General features: G+C 39.6%; 1 protein-coding gene across 3 annotated transcripts in view; it reads right to left on the bottom strand.

Moving 5' to 3' along the window:
- Positions 1–14,174, bottom strand: part of LOC146367023 (sickle tail protein homolog) — a 99,932-nt gene that overhangs the window by 56,004 nt on the left and 29,754 nt on the right. For all 3 annotated transcript variants that reach the window (XM_084911911.1, XM_084911909.1, XM_084911910.1), the window contains 2 exons: positions 10,432–10,630; positions 2,136–2,334 (listed from right to left, as the gene is read on the bottom strand). In XM_084911911.1, coding sequence (XP_084768037.1) covers positions 2,136–2,334; positions 10,432–10,630 — 398 coding nt within the window. The remainder of the gene's footprint in view (positions 1–2,135; positions 2,335–10,431; positions 10,631–14,174) is intronic.

The raw sequence follows: 14,174 nt of genomic DNA, 5'->3' as shown, positions 1-14,174 counted from the left end.
CCAGTACCTGCACTGGCCTCACAGCCCCACAGCATGATGGAACCGCCACCAAATTTTACTGTGGGTAGCAAGTGTGTTTCTTGGAATGCTGTGTTCTGTTTCTGCCATGCATACCGCCTCTTTCTATGTCCAAATAACTCAATTTTAGTTTCATCAGTCCACGGCACCTTATTCCAAAATGAAGCTGGCTTGTCCAAATGTGCTTTAGGATACCTCCACCGACTCTGTTTGTGGCATGTGCGCAGAAAAGGCTTCTTCTGCATCACTTTCCCATACAGCATTTCCTTGTGCAAAGTGCGCTGAATAGTTGAACGATGCACAGTGACACCATCTGCAGCAAGATGATGTTGTAGGTCTTTGGAGCTGGTCGGTGGGTTGACTATGACCATTCTCACCATCCCTCGCCTCTGCTTATCTAAGATTTTTCTTGACCTGCCACTTCGGGTCTTAACTTGAACTGTGCCTGTGGTCTTCAACATCCTCACTATGTTCCTCACAGTGGAAACTGACAGCTGAAATCTCTGAGATAGCTTTTTGTATCCTTCCCCTGAACCATGATGTTGAACAATCTTTGTTTTCAGGTCATTTGAGAGTTGTTTTGAAGCTCCCATGTTTCCACTCTTCAGAGAAGATTGCAAAGAGGAGAAAAACGTGTAATTCAGTACAAAAGAAATTTCAGCTCTCACAAACTATTCCAAATTGCAAAACGCTTACCTATGTCGTCAAAGGAGCTTGCAAAGAAAAGCGTCTGGACTTCTTTAAGTTTACTTGAAGACGTTTCACCTCTCATCCGAGAAGCTTCTTCAGTTCTAAGGTCAAATGGTGGAGAGTCCCAGATATAAACCTAGTGGGAGTATCCCCCCACAGAGGGACAAAAGGACCCCCTGATGATCTTCTAATCGCCTGAGCCAAGGTGTGAAACTGGGTGTGGGTCCCAATCAGCCAGAGTTTCGGGTGTGTTCATTGTGAAACCTGGCCCCACCTTATCATGCGAATTCCTGAGGTCAGATGGCCCAGGATGTGAGTGGGCGTTAAGGCGTCTGGGAAGGGATCTCAAAACTGGATTATAGATGGCAGAGAGTTGGTGTCGTAAACCCCCGCCTCTGTTCAAAGATGGTCGCTCACACTCTTTCGAGGATGCCAATGTTCACATTTTGGACAGAGAGGACAGATGGTTTGAAAGAGGAGTGTAAGAAGCCATCTATGTCCACTGTGAGCGACCATCTTTGAACAGAGGCGGGGGTTTACGACACCAACTCTCTGCCATCTATAATCCAGTTTTGAGATCCCTTCCCAGACGCCTTAACGCCCACTCACATCCTGGGCCATCTGACCTCAGGAATTCGCATGATAAGGTGGGGCCAGGTTTCACAATGAACACACCCGAAACTCTGGCTGATTGGGACCCACACCCAGTTTCACACCTTGGCTCAGGCGATTAGAAGATCATCAGGGGGTCCTTTTGTCCCTCTGTGGGGGGATACTCCCACTAGGTTTATATCTGGGACTCTCCACCATTTGACCTTAGAACTGAAGAAGCTTCTCGGATGAGAGGTGAAACGTCTTCAAGTAAACTTAAAGAAGTCCAGACGCTTTTCTTTGCAAGCTCCTTTGACTACGATGACCTGGATGACTGAGAACCTTCACAGACGCTTACCTATGTCTCTAACAAAACCACTCTAACTTTGTAAAAATAGGAAAAATTTCTGTTTTTCACTTTCTACTATAGAATTGATTTGTTTTTTAAACAACCTAACTCCAAAGAGTCTAACAGACACATTTCTCACTTTATCATATTAAAAAAAAACAAAACAGTTAAATATGTAATGTTTTTTACACTGACAGAAAAGGGAGTGTCACTGGTGCTGCCTGCTTAAGATCAAAGTGGGCTGTATGTGTACATGATGTAAAATTAGTTTAACACCCCTGATTGTTTGTGTTGTGATTATAAATACATTTTTATATAGATGGTTTCACCCAACCCCTAACCACGAGCGAGTAAAAAGTTTTTCCATTAGCATTCATATTCTCTAAAACAAAAAAATGGCCCAAAAAAGTCACAAATTCTGACAGGGTATGTAAACTTATGAGCACAACTATGTAATTGTGTATATCATTCTCAGTACCACCCTCACCTAATATCCTCCAGGTCATAGTAAACATTGCGGGTGGTATCTTTGATGTAGATGGCCATGTTTGGAGACTGCAGCATCTTCATAGTGAGCTGTTGAGGGAAAGCGGTAACAAACAAAGCCCGAAGAGCATCCTGACTGCTGATTTCTGTGGGCACCCAGACTTGCTTTGTTTCCTCCCCATACTGCAGGAACAGCACACCTGACACAACACAAACAGGCAGGAAGAGGGGCCATCAGTCTGTGTCAGAACCGTACAATGATGGTGCTGAAACATCTTCAAATCTTAATACACAAACTGATGAGTGACAGCTAAAATAAATATTTTTGATGTTTATTTTAATATATTTAGCCATATACAACATAAGAATGCTAATCCACAACAAAATCTTTAAATTAAATAGGGTACAATGGCTTATGAAGCAGACAGCTTATAAACAAAACCTTCAAGCTCCAACACAAGAGCTTGCAGGTGAAGTGTGAAGTATGAATAGATTCATGTTGAGAGATTATTTAAATCCCAGTGATTCACGAGCTATCCTATGCACTCAATTTGTGTCATATGCATACTATCATGGTCCTGGGTCGTTTGACCTAGCGTTTTGTGTTTCATTTTGGTATCATCTTATGTTTTGTATTAATTCTTATTTTTTATGAGTTCTTAGGGTTTGGTTCTTGTGTTTAGTGTTTTAGTGTGCTCCCTCCTGTGCTCTGTTCGTGTCCCTGAGTTAGTGTTGTAGAACAGTTTGTGAATTTCCTGTTTTACTTTGAAGGTCTGTGTCTCGTTGTGTCTATTAGGTTCAGCTGTGTTCCCCTCTGGTGTGTCATTCCCTAATTACCTTGTGTGTTTTTATAGTGTGTGCCTGCCTGTGATCCTTGTCGGTTCGTCTGTGTTATTCAGTGTTTCTCCGTGTCTCTCTGCCCTGCCTCCTCTGTGTCATCTCCGTGTATCATCCTGTGTCCTTATGTTTTCAGGGTTGTTTATTAGTTTTTCCCAGTCTAGGCTTTAGTAGCTCCCTGTTCCTTATTTCCTGTTTTTGTACTTCGCCGTCACTGTAAATAAACACTCACTCGCACCCCAGCCAGTTCGTGCATTTTGGGTCCTTTTCTCGTAACACCATACGACTGCTGCCCCAGCCGTGACACATACTTAGTTACGTCTGATTGTAATCAGCAATTAACCTGATAATTAACATACAGTTTTCAAACAGTGAGATAAGAAATTTGAAAGTATCAGGAACATAGAGAACATGCAAACTCCACAAAACCTGAGGAAGGTTCAGACCTACAGGCCTTTTAGCTGTGAGATGACTGCACTAACCACTGCAACACTGTCTACCTAACAGAACTGCTACTAGGAGAAACCTTAGCAGTCAAATTAGCTGCCAGGATTAATGTTAATTCAGTTGGTAACTTGATCAAATGAAACTTGTTTTTAAAGGGATTTCTGCAGCTACAACTCTAATGCCTCCAACTGTGTAATGCTTAACACGCTTGATTAGCAAGCAAAAGGTTGCTGGTTTGATTCCAGTGGGGGACACAAATGCCTTTATTTGTGTTAGGAAGAAAATCGGATGTAAAGTTCTTCACCCTTGTGCAGAACTGTAGTATCAAACTTGTTCTTGAAAAGCAGTAAACTCTTTTCCCCACTTTACAACACTGTGTTAAACAGTCTGGTTAAAGAATTAATACATATCCTGACTTCCACAGGTATATCATCTGAAACATCTGCCTTTCCATTTTTCATCCTCTTCATAGCTGCCCTCACTTCCCACTTACTAATCCTCTCCACTTCCTGATTTATTCATTTCTCCCTAGTTTTACACATTCATCAACTCCTCTATGTACTCCTTCTCGGCACACTCTCTTGACTTGTTTCACATTTCCATCTTTGTCCTTAAACACTCTAACCTGCTGCAAATCCTTTACAGCTTGATCTCATTGTCTAGCCAATAGATACAAGTCCTTTTCTTCCTTAGTGTTCAGTCTCACATACAACTCACTCGTCTTTTTCCTTGCCTTTGTCACTTCTTTCTGCCATATGCCTATTTTCCCAGTACTACTGTCTACTTCTTTCATCTCCCTGACTTTTCATTTGCTAACTGCTTTCTTTTTCTGTACTTCCTACTTTGTCCAGCGCATATAACAAACACCTTCTTTGCAATTTACCTTAGCAACTCAACTTTACTTTATCACCCAGAGCCCCCAGCACCGCATTGCAGTCCATTATTTCTTTCATACTCTACCTTCTGCATAAGGTGTAGTCCTTCTTTGTGCACCCGCAAGTCATGTCAAGTCAAAGTTTAGTTATATAGCATGTTTTAAACAACATCTGTTGACCAAAGTCTCGTACAAGTTATACAAAATATACACTGAATAGAAACAGTCACTAAATTAACAATAAATATAAACTGAAAATCAAATAAAAGTAGTAAATAAAACTGTGATTGAATAAAAAGCCAGGATATTCTGCTCAACTAAACCTGAAAGCAAGAAAAAATAGGTTTTCAAAAGTCTCTTAAAATGATTGAGAAAGTGGACAGTTTTATAGTTTTATAGCTTTAGAAAGTGGAAAGCTTTATAAAAAGATAAGTTGTTCCAAATATTAGGAGCCACCACTGAAAAGGCTACCGCGTCTGCTTTTAAACTTGGATCTCATCCTAGGTGAAGTGGAAATCAGTGCTCTGGTAGGCTTATAGGGTGTAGCCGCCAGACGTCTGCTTCATATTTTTATTTACGATTGAGTTCATGTTTGTTTTATAATTCATAGATTCATTACATAAGTCATCTTTTCAGGATTAATAAATATGAAAATATATGTTGTGTTTACATAAAGTAATGTTATGTCACTGTTTGGGATTGGAACCTAAAAAGGGGTACCTCTCACTTTAAGTATGTAAGTGCAATAGCAGCATGAAACCCTGTGTGAGGGGGAAGGGGAGGAGCATGGACAGAGAGGTTAGGAGTCTCACGGTTTTCTGACCGTGTGCACAGGTAGTTCTGGATAACTGCTTATTTTTTGGAACTTTCATGCTTATTTAGGAAGGAGTTCATTGTTACATCTTCAGTTTGTGATACATAAACAGTCTTCAAATCATAATGCAACTGGAAGCATTTCTTTTGGCAACCAGGAACACAAGACTCCTTTTTTTGAACTTTGTTTATTGGAAATTACCCTACATAGTGTTTCAAAAGTTCTGTTAAGTAACGTGGCGCCAAACCATTGAGACTCTTAAAAACAAGTAATAACATTTTAAACTGGATACTGAAACGGACTTGAAGCCAGTGTTAGGATGCCAGTATAGGTGTAATGTGATCACACCTTTTCTTTCCTGCCAAAAGGCAAACATCTGCATTTTGAACACTGAAGTAAGAACTGATCAGAGCCAACATATAAAGAGTTACAGTAATTAAGATGAGAGGTAATAAAAGCGAGGCAGGCCTTCACCTTACTGAGGAGCCTTAGTTAAAAGAAACTTGTCTTAACAACTGAGCTGATCTGTTTATCAAATTTTAAAGCACTGTCGAAAGTCACACCAAGGTGCCTTGCAACCAGATGACAGTAAGACACTAAAGGACCAATAGCGCTGTCATACCCATGTAACAGATTGGGTTGCCCAAAAGTTTATTTCCCCACGACTGTACATCTCTGGGACAGTTCACTAGTGCCTGGTTAGAAATATGGCTGTTGGTTTGTATAGGCAAATACAATTAGTGTCCAAATACATTTGGACACTAACTGTGTTCAAATGTATTTGGACATTGACACAAGTTTTGTTTTTTTATCTGTTTACTGAAACATATTCCAATTATAGTTGTATAATGGGCATGGATATAATGTTTACACTCTCAGCTTTCATTTAAGTCTACACTCAAATTGGATGAAGAGTTTAGGAGTTTCAGCTCCTTAACATGTTCCACCCTCTTTTTAAAGGGACCAAAGTACAGTGGCCCCTCATTTATCGCGGGAGTTACATTCTAAAAGTAACCTGCGATAGGTGAAATCCGCGAACTAGTCAGCTTTATTTTTTACAATTATTATAGATGTTTTAAGGGTTTAAAACCCCTCACTACACACTTTATACAATTTTTCTCAGACAAGCATGAACATTTTCTTTCTAGTTTAAACAGCCTCAAAGTTCAAACCTTCGTAGAAAAATAAGTCCAGTATTATAGAATGAAACCAAACATCAAACCCTGCTTTCAGGTCCAAAACATGGGAATAGAGCAACCATTGATTGACAATGGTCTATAGCCAATCAGGACGCAGAACACAATGCGCTGTGTTACAATCCAATGTTGTCAGTGTTTTGTTTTAGGCGTGACTGTTATGTGTTTCCTGTTTTACTTTGAAGGTCTGTCTTATCTCAGTGTGTTCAGTTTACGCTTCCTTGTCTCGTCAGTTCAGATTTGCCCCAGCTGTGTTTCCCTCCTGTTGTCCATTCCCTGATTGCTCCCTCTATGTATTTAAGCCCTGTGTTTCAGTTTGTCATTGTCGCGATCTCCCCCTCTCTACTAGCCTCCACCACCCAACAAATAGCATGAGCTTTTGATTCGTTTTTTTGATAGAGTGTCTGTGCCCAGTGAGTTGCAAGTATAACCGTGTGTGTGTGTGTGTGTGTATGTGTCTGGTGTTGGTATCTTAGTTTTGTAAATAGCTGTAAATAGATTTGTAAAGTAGCAATTGAGTATTTTGTTCACCTTGTATATATTGTTCACTGCAGCAGCCTAGTAGGCGTGAGAAGCCATTTTTTTGTTGATTAAGTTTTCTCCTGTTTTTCATTTAGAAAGTTAGGTAAGAGAATTGTCTTTTGTTTGGTTTTCATTTTGTGTAGGAAAGCGTAGGGACCATTAGGGAGTTTTGTTTGTTATTTTTGGCACTGCTGAAGCAAATAAATGGCTGCTTAGCACTTTAAAAGATATTGTTGTTTGGGTTCTTGCTTGGGTGGAGTGTGAGTGGGCCAACTTCTTGTTGCGTTCAAGACACGCCTAGACTAAGAACGTAACAGCTGTAAAAAAATATATATATTTTAAAAAAAAAAAAAAAAAAAAAAAAGGAATGCAAAATTTTAGAAAACAAATTTTGCAAGGCCGCAAAAGGTGAACTGCGTTACAGCGAGGGACCACTGTAATTGGAAAATTTACTTAAAGGCTATTTCATGGGAAGGTGTTGGCAATCCCTTCATTGTGTCATTATCAAATTATCAACTGAAAGCTGCTGGGAGAGTCAGGAGGAAACTGACTCAGTTTCAGGAGGACATCTAGTGATGTCCATGAGTTCAAGACTTAAGGCTGTCATTGCCAGCAAAGGATTTTCAACCAAGTATTAGAAATGAACATTTTATTTTCAGTTATTTAATTGTCCAATTACATTTGAGCCCTTGAAATGAAGGGACTGTGTTAAAAAATACTTCAGTTCCTCACATTTTTATGAAATCTTTTTCAACCCACAGAATAAAAGCTAAAGTCTGCACATCAACTCCATCTGAGTTGTTTCATTTAAAGTTTATTGTGTTAATGTACAGAGCCATGCACACCATTGCATCCTTATGCTGTGGTGTTCCTCAAGGCTCTGTGCTTGGCCCAATGTTATTCTCATTATACATGCCCCTCTAGACTTAATCTTTGAAAAATATAACATTTCTTATCACTTGCTCCATCGTTGCACTGCTTTCTCGAGTGCATGAGAGAAGTCAGAGAATTGCTTTTGGGCAATTCCCTTATCCTGAATGAAAAGAAAACGGAAATTGTAGTGTTTGGCAACCATATCCCCTGGGACATATTAGCTGATACCCTTAGTTCCTTTGCCACTTCTCTCTCTGACTCGGTTAGTGACCTAGGTGTCCTGCTGGATAGCTCTTTTAAATTTAACAAACAAGTGTCCTCAGCAGAGATGGGCAGTAACGCGTTACTTGTAACACGTTAGTGTAATCCGATTACTTTTTTCAAGTAACGAGTAAAGTAAGGGATTACTATTGCAAAAACGGTAATTAGATTACTGTTACTTTCCTGTAGGAACGCTGCGTTACTGCGTTACTAAAACCGTGATTTTTTTTGCGAGAATGTCTCATGACAGTGACGTAAGCAAGTGCGACGTTCGTGACAACAGCTGTGTGCAGATCAACAATGGATCATATATCGAGTGCGGGAGAGAGTATGAGCGTGCAGCGTTTAAAGCGTGGAAGTACTGACCTTACTTTGAGTTTGATTCCATAAAAAGTGACAAAAACATTAGTGTCCGTTGTGCGTGGGAAGAAAACTTCTTTTTACAGCGAAAAAAACCCCTAAACTTCCAAGCAAGCACCGAGTAGCTACGACGTGATGGGAAACTCACAGAGAAACTCGCGGATTCTTCCACTGACCGCGGCACACCTGCACCAAGGTAAACCTCCGCCTACCCCACTCCTGCTTTACAGGTGAAAATAGAGCAACAGGACCACTAGTCTTTGATTTTATTTATTTTCTGCTGTGTTTTACTTGCATCTATTTGAAAGAGTGAGTGTAACAAAAAAATATATATTTTATGTGCTGGAATGTGCAGAAAATAGGTTTAAATGTTAAACAAATTTCTTCCAGTCAGAGAATGTTGCATATAATTAAATTTTTGCTTGATGCATAAAGTTAAAAGATTAAAACTAATAAAACAAGTTTTAAAAAGAGACTTTTCCATTTGATTACATTTTGTATGATGGATTATGTAGAAAAAGTAGAATTGGGCTGAAAGATCTATCACTTTATCGCTTTTATTATATTCAGGTTGTAAATCGTGTTTTTAAAAAGTAACTAAGTAACTAAGTAATTAATTACTTTTGAAAATAAGTAATCAGTAAAGTAACGGGATTACTTTTTTGGGGAAGTAATCAGTAATTAGTTACTGATTACTTTTTTCAAGTAACTTGACCAACACTGGTCCTCAGTAATCAAATCTAGCTTCTACCAACTGCGCCTTATTGCTAAGGCTAAGCACTATGTCCCTCATAAAGATCTTGAAAAGCTCATTCATGCTTTTGTGACATCTAGATTGGATTACTGTAATTCTCTCTACTTTGGTCTTCATTCTGCTCTCCTTCATAGACTTCAGCTTGTCCAGAATGCTGCGGCTCGCCTCCTGACTGGCACTAGAAAGCATGCCTCCATCACCCCTGTTCTTGCTGATTTGTATTGGTTACCCATAAAATATCATATTGAATTTAAAATATTGTTGCTCACCTTTAAAATTATAAATAATTTAGCCCCTAGCTATCTGGTCGATCTCCTTAGTCCACATGTCCCTGGGCGAGCCCTCAGGTCTTCAGCCCAATTACTCCTGGCTCAGCCTAGATCTAGACTTAAATCTAGGGGTGACCGTGCTTTTGCCCTGGTTGCACCGAATCTGTGGAACGACCTTCCCATTGCTATCCGTGCGTCAGACTCCATTTTCTTTTAAATCCCGTTTAAAAACTCACTTATGTAACCTAGCTTTTCCATCTAGTTAGTGTCCCTATTTTATATTTGGCTCAATTTTTTTTTTATCTATGTACTTTATCTTTTAGCAATACCTGCTCTTAGTAACTTTATTCCTGTATAATTAGTGCACTCAACCTGCTGACATATGTGGTACTTGGTTAAATAAAAGACTATTAACAATGTCTTTATTTTCCTGTTTCTATTGTAAAGCACTTTGGTGTACCGCTGGTTTTTTAAATGTGCTATATAAATAAAGTTGTACTGTATTGTATAAAATCAGAAAAAAATTGTCTCTGTTCAAATATTTTTGGTCCTAACTGTATATCTGGAGGTCATCTGCAAAGCAATGAAAGGACATTATGCTTTTTATAAATGGACCCCACGGGGAAGCAAATATAAAGAGAAAAGAATGGGCCCCAGTAGAAAACCCTGAGGTACTCCACAGTAGAGCAGGGCGATATGGCCAAAAATATTTATGCGATAACGATATAACTGATGATATAATTGATGTGAGACAAAATACAAAATACAACTCCACAACTTTACTAGCGCAAAAAACCCATCCATTTATTATCTATGCTATGTTTTTTTTAATGTGTGTGTGTGTGTGTGTGTGTGTGTGTGTGTGTGTTTATTGTATCATTATGTTTTCTAAAAGTAAATGTTTTAAAGAGAGATGGAAGTGATCTGGGAATATGGTATTTTATCATAAATTGGATCCTGACAGCATTTTCATGACCATATTTTCCATACAACTTCTGCAGGATATTCATATGTGTTGTCCAAATCAGTTAAGAAGTAAACTGTTTCATACAGTGTTATTGAACAGATTTATTTAGATGTGTCTACATACCTAACGGCCAACCTCTTGTCTGACCACTTGAGCGGCCTACAGGTAGACTTGCTCTGGCCTTAGAGCCCCTTGTAAAGGCAGCAGATAGGGGTATCATCTCTCCACCAGACATGCTACTTGAAACCAGCCTGTTCTGCTCTTTCACCAAGTGTGGGACACCAGCACCTTGGGGACTGTCAACAAACCAGGGACTCCTTACCTGGATTGAAAGAAAAAGCAAAAAGATTATGATTATGGGAGAGAGGAGAAAATGGTAAAAATAAATTTTTAAAAGTGCTTATCGAATCTTATGTTAAGGGACATATATATCCATATATATTAGGGCTGTCGAAATTAACACGTTAACGCAGCTTAATCCATCATCATGACTAATCTGATTACATTTTTTAACACAATTAACCATCTGCAGAACACCCACAGAATAACTCAAAATCCTTGAAATGTCCCTGTCAACGCATTTTGGGCAGTTTGTTCCAATACAGTTATCTTGGCACATGCGCAAACAGGCAGTTGATCTGGTAGTAACGGCCAGCAGAACCAGTCAACTCAATATGGAAGATGATAAACAGCACATTGGCTCTTTTGATAGAAAATTTAAATTTAAAAAACAAGACGGAACAGTTGGCCGACATAAAGTACTATGCACATTGTGCAGGAAGGAATTTTCTTTTTACCGAAGCACTTCCAGTGTAAAAATATCACACAAAGCATATGCTACTCGGGGATGCTGCTAGCACTTTGGCTAACGTGTCGCCAAGCTTGCGGAAAACCACTCTCACTGAGCATTGGGGCCTCAGTAAGTCTACCTCAGACAAATTGACAGACACAACTGGCAAGTAGATTGCAACAAACTGCAGAACTATTAATATCGTCGAGGACACAGCCCTTACAAAGGTTTTGCAAGTTGCCTTTCGAGATGCATTGTACAAGGCTCCAACAAGAAGCACAATAATGTCAAAAATTAATGGGCTCTATGACACTGAAAAGGAAAAAAACAAGAGAATTTAGCTGCAGCCATACATGTCACCCTGTCAGGTGACTACTGGACAGTAACAGTAACTATCTTGACATTACTGCACAACTAATTACTGCGCATAGGAATTAAAGTCGCTTGCATTGAGAATAATGAAGACAGAGGAGCGTCACTTCGCAGAGGCATGTGCTGAACATTTCTTAACAATGGCATGTGAGTGGGAAATTGAAGGAAAAATCACAACTGTAGGGATTGATTGTCCACGAAACACAACAGCTGCAGCTAAACCTTTGCCATTTGAGCATATGCCTTGTGTGACTCACATCTTACAGAGATCAGGGCTCGCAAAATCGCTAGCCCGACGTCCCGGGGCTAGCGATTTTTCCAGTCGGGCTACCAAAATCTAACTCAGCCCTGCCCGTCGGGCTATCATAGGAAGGAAAATATATGTCTATGCTTTTGCATTCTTTCGCCAATCTAGTTGAGTAATTATGTCATTGGCATCGATGAGCCACTGTCAATATGTGACATATTGAAATCGCGTTTGAATTTGCGCTTGTTTTTTGCTTTCACTTTCATTTTGCAATTGCGCGAACGGTGTGCAGAGAGCAGCAGCACTGATTGGTGAGTGACGATTAATTGCGCACCAATTCCTCTGACATCGTCTTATCACTCATTAGCTTACTATTCAAACGCGACAAGTGAAATCTCTCGCAGCAAGCTTAAACATGTGAGAGGTTGAGTGCGCAAAGAATCGCTGACCATTATGTAAGTACGTGTGTAAAAGCAGCAGGATTTACGCTGGTATTTTAGTTCTGCTCAGCCAAATAAGACAGGTCAGGGTGAAGAAGGGGCAGCCAAAGAAAAGCCTACCACAAAACGGAAAAGTTATGACAAATCAGACTATGAGGCCAAAAGAAAGCGCAGCTTTTTTGGTTTCATGGACAAAAGAATTTCTGTGGCTGGAATATGACAAGCTAAATAACATGATGTTCTGCCAGGCGTGTTGTGAGTTTCATTTGATTTCTGAGTCGACAAGCGCCTTTGTTACTGGGACCAGTAATTTTAAGAAAGACCCCATCAGAACCCATGAGAAATGCAAGAAATGCATTATTGCCCAGTCTGCAGTATCTTTCCCAGAACAAACAGCAATTGCAAAAAAACATACTAAAAATAAATCAAGCACAACAAGAACTCCTGAAAAAGCTGTTTAGAACAGCGTGCTATATTGCAAAGAGTGAACTACCATTGGCAAAATTTAGCAGTCTTTGCAAACTTCAAAAAGCAAATGGCCTAGATCTTGGTTCCACTTGCCTCTTACCTGTGACTTCATTGGAAATTTCAGATTCAGGATCTGACACAGACTGATTCATGTTCTACACAGTTCTTACAAGAAATTCTTCATAGAAATTTCTGTTCAATTTGAACCAAGTATTTGAGTTGATGGTTGTAATTTTTATACAGTTGTTGTGATTTGCATTTTAACAATTTTTTTGATTAATTTTTGTTTCTGTTGCAATATTATACTTTAATGTATAATATTGTAACGGAAACAAAACATAAAAAAATTGATTTCTTTTTTATTCGGGCTACTTAAATTTATTTTGGGCTACCAAAAACTGAAGAATGCCTGCCCGAAGGGCTACCAGAGATTTTGAAATTTTGCGAGCCTTGGAGATGCATCACTGAGAGTCTTGGTGACAGTGGATTTGTCCAGGTTTCAGAAAATTGTTGGTCAATTCAAACATATTCCAACCAACGCCCCAGAGCTGGAAACACGACAAACAACCCTGGGGGAGCAGAAGGAGCCATTGATCCAGCAGAGCCACAAACTTGTGATGTTGATGCCACAAGAAAGAAATAAATTTTTTTAAATTAATTGATTAAAGAAAATACATTTCTTGTTTTATTAACCATTTTGTTCTTCTTCCATCTCTTCCTCTGTCTGTGTGTTTTCACTACAGGTATGTAAATGAGATTCTGGGTGGGGAATCCTATATTTCCTGCTCAGTGGTACTGCCTGCCCTCTCCCACTTGCATCATGTGATGAAAACCTCTAATGATGACTCTGCATATGTAACTAGGTTTAAAACAGCATTCCAAGAACACCTAACCTCCCACCAAGAAAACTTTATCAACAATGAGTGTCTCAAAATTGCCACAGCTTTGGATGCTCGATTGAAGTGCCTCCCCAAGAGTGACAGAGAGAGGGTGTGGCCCACACTTGGAATACTGCTGCATGATCAATCCCCACCTCAGACTTGTGAAGATAAGCCACCCAAGAAAATGAGTCCTTTACAGATGAATCAGATGAGGAGTTTCTGCCTGACAGAATCATGCACTTGATTCTGTAGCTCATTCAGGAGCTGATGACAAGCTGGCACTGCTGGCTTGCAAATATCTGGCCACTCCTGCAACCACTGTTCTGTGTGAGAGACTGTTCTCAGTTGCAGGCAACACTGTAAATAAGAAGCGGTCAGCTCTCCTCTCGGACAATGTCAACAAGTTAGTTTGTCTCAGTAACAGGGCCACATTAATGTGGATAAATGTTTACAGAAAGTTTTTTGTAAACATGAATGTTAAGATGTTCAATAAACATGTTCTGTAGGGCTGTTCCATATAACGATATACAGGGTGGGCCATTTATATGGATACACCGTAATAACATGGGAATGGTTGGTGATATTAAAGTCCTGTTTGTGGCACATTAGTATATGTGAGGGGCAAACTCCTCAAGATGGGTGGTGACCATGGTGGCCAATTAGAAGTC

The sequence above is a fragment of the Perissodus microlepis genome, chromosome 18 (assembly GCF_051167445.1).
Source record: "Perissodus microlepis isolate ML-2025 ecotype Zambia chromosome 18, ASM5116744v1, whole genome shotgun sequence".
In the NCBI taxonomy this organism is placed as follows: Eukaryota; Metazoa; Chordata; class Actinopteri; order Cichliformes; family Cichlidae; genus Perissodus; species Perissodus microlepis.
Note: the sequence above shows the minus strand (reverse complement) of the source record. Positions and strands in the feature narration are given on the sequence as shown.